We start from the raw sequence: 2,687 nt of genomic DNA, 5'->3' as shown, positions 1-2,687 counted from the left end.
CTGTACACAATAACTTGCTCCCATCTGATTGCTTATGCTAGATCCAGCAATGCCATAGCATTGCTGTATATAGCGAACCTCACGGTTTCCTTTGAACTGCGGCAACAGGCAAGAGCTCCATAATGGCCAGCACAGAGGTCTTCAATAGACCCCCCTCCCCCGGCTGTCACATCAACCCAAGGGTACACACAGAGTGCAGCGCCCCCATGCCAACGCACATTCTATCAGCATTTTACAGTGGCATTTAATAATTTAACAATTGAGGGTGGAGGCAAGTCCTGGCTTACATGCACCCATTACCTGCCAAATACTGAGTGAGCTCGCCCCATGAGCCCGCTTCTGAGTTGCGCCATGAGACTTGCGCCATGAAGGGGTTAAGGGCATCATAATTGCCATATTCCATAGGTGTAAGAAAATAGTTTTTATGTTGCAACATTTTTTAAGGCTAGGTTCACATTTCCGTTGTTTTAAATCAGTCAGGTCCGTCAGCAACGGATCAGTCGTTTTTTAGATGTCAACTGACGCAACAGATGTTTTTCACAGGATTCCTTTCACTGGAATCCTGTAAAAAAAAATCTGATCCGTCACGTCCGTTACATTCGCTGTGCGTCCGTTTTTAACGGATCAGTTATGATCCGTTTGGCACACCCACTGGGCTGTCCCAAACACAAACATGCTGGGCATGCTCAGTAGAGCATGACTGAATCCAGCGCTGGATTCCGTCGTAAGACGGATTCCGACGGAATCCAGCACTATAGACATACATTACAAGCTTGACGGATGGTGACAGATTCCTGCGATGTGCGTTAATTTTGACGGCCCGAAAAACGTTACATTCTGCGTTGTTCCCTCCCGGCGGTCAGTCCAAAAATGACTACCTTGCGTTGCATCCGCTGCGCCGCGGTCAATCAGTCGCAATCCGCCACAAATACAAGTCTATGGGACACAACGGAATCTGCTAAACGGATTGCTTTGTTTACCACAGCCACGAATTTTGACTGATACAATTTAACGGAAATGTGAACCTAGCCTAAGCCAGATATTAGAGACGCTGATCCTTTCTTTGCCTGCCTTATAATTATGCCCTAAACACTTACATTGGAGAATTGTGCTCTGCCAAGAAGACATCTGAAGTCTCACTTGTTGTTGATAAAGCAAAATTAATGGGTTTAACACTTAAAACTGCCTTTTTTTTATTTTTTTTTTATTTCCACCCCAGGAAAGAGCTATGGAACACCAGTAGACTGGATGGACTCGAGTCCCGAAGAATCGACCATGTGGCAAAAAATGATCGCCTCGCCCAACACCTGGATTGAAGGGATGCTGCCACTACGCATGTTCAAGACTGCCAAGCTCGCTAAATAAATAAAATATTGTATAACCGTCTGTACCATCTGGACACTGCAATCGCTTTTCACAATGTTAATCCTCAGTTACTTCCTCTGAACCTCAGTGGATGGTTTCATACAAGCTAAAAATCCCATCCAGTCCTAAATTGCTGCATCTTTTTTTAATATGGTCGATTTGCTTAAGAACAGAATATACTGCGACAATTGTACTGTCCCCCTAGTAGCGCCTGTCCATAGCTTACTGCACCCAGAGTACAGCCATGTATTGCCAACAGTAACACTTACACCATTAAAAGGTTACAGGTCTAGTAAAGAACAGTCCTCTATAATTGAAATTCAACTTTCTGTTCTCTTCTGGTGCAAATCTTGATTTTGGCTGACCCAAAAATTTTTTTTTTTTTTTTTTTTATTGGGGAACATATTGCTTCTTGGGCAGCTTTGTTGATACCTAACACAAGTTTCGGGAAAGAAAAAAAAATTGAGTCCACGATGTGATCATTAATGGGGATAACGTGTATCAGAAATCCAAAGGTGTCTACTCAGCACCGTGGCGGAATTCTTGGAATCCTCTAGAGTTTGAGATGAAGGATCTCCATTGTTGCCTTCTATCCAGTCTTCCTGATAAATTGCAACATGGGGGGTAACCCGTTTTAATAATCCATATTTTTTTTTTTTTTTTGTATCTTCCTATATTTACGCTGCTGTCGTCAAAATATCTCAGACGTCTTCTCTTTTATTTTTATGTGTCGTAAACGGGTGTTGACATAAAACCAAAGTTTTCTTTTCTTCTTCTTTTTTTTTTTTTTTTTTTTTTTCCCTGCAAGTTTCTTCTACTCTTTTGGGAGCTTTTTTACAAAGACAATGTGGGCAAACTGTGTAAAATATGGTAAATATGGTTTCTCTATAAATATATTTAAAACTTACTGCCTCGTTGGTACATTGGTGTAACCGGGTAGGAACAGTTTAACTATTTCACTATGGTATAAGATTTTGTTTTTGTCCGTACTTTTAAATGTAAAACTTTAAACCTCAGCTACATATGTAATTGTGTTTGTTTTGTACAAAATAAAATGTAAAAAAAAAAAAATATAGAATATAATGTATATATGTAATTATCTCAATAAAATGATTGAATTCTACAACAAATATGTCTTCCTTTTTGTTAATATAGACATAATATAAAATATCTTCCGAAGAAGGCAGATATCAGACCTATATATTTGACTATCTTCAGCAGCAGCCCCATAGACTATAAATGAAGCGATGACCGCGTCCCTTGGGTGAAAAAAACCTCTTCTTCCGTCAGTGCACAGAAAAGCAACGTTTCGACCAATTCGT

At 40.3% G+C, this 2,687-nt stretch overlaps 1 protein-coding gene across 10 annotated transcripts in view; it reads left to right on the top strand.

Annotated features, from left to right (window-relative positions):
* SYTL2 (synaptotagmin like 2) overlaps positions 1-2,483 on the top strand; it is a 136,182-nt gene extending 133,699 nt beyond the window's left edge. For all 10 annotated transcript variants that reach the window (XM_075337537.1, XM_075337534.1, XM_075337535.1 and 7 more), the window contains one exon: positions 1,220-2,483. In XM_075337537.1, coding sequence (XP_075193652.1) covers positions 1,220-1,365 — 146 coding nt within the window. In that variant the 3' untranslated portion in view covers positions 1,366-2,483. The remainder of the gene's footprint in view (positions 1-1,219) is intronic.
* The last annotated feature ends 204 nt before the right edge of the window (positions 2,484-2,687 follow it).

The sequence above is a fragment of the Anomaloglossus baeobatrachus genome, chromosome 2 (genome assembly GCF_048569485.1).
Source record: "Anomaloglossus baeobatrachus isolate aAnoBae1 chromosome 2, aAnoBae1.hap1, whole genome shotgun sequence".
NCBI classification, from domain to species: domain Eukaryota; kingdom Metazoa; phylum Chordata; class Amphibia; order Anura; family Aromobatidae; genus Anomaloglossus; species Anomaloglossus baeobatrachus.
This window is presented reverse-complemented; position numbering and strand designations above follow the sequence as displayed.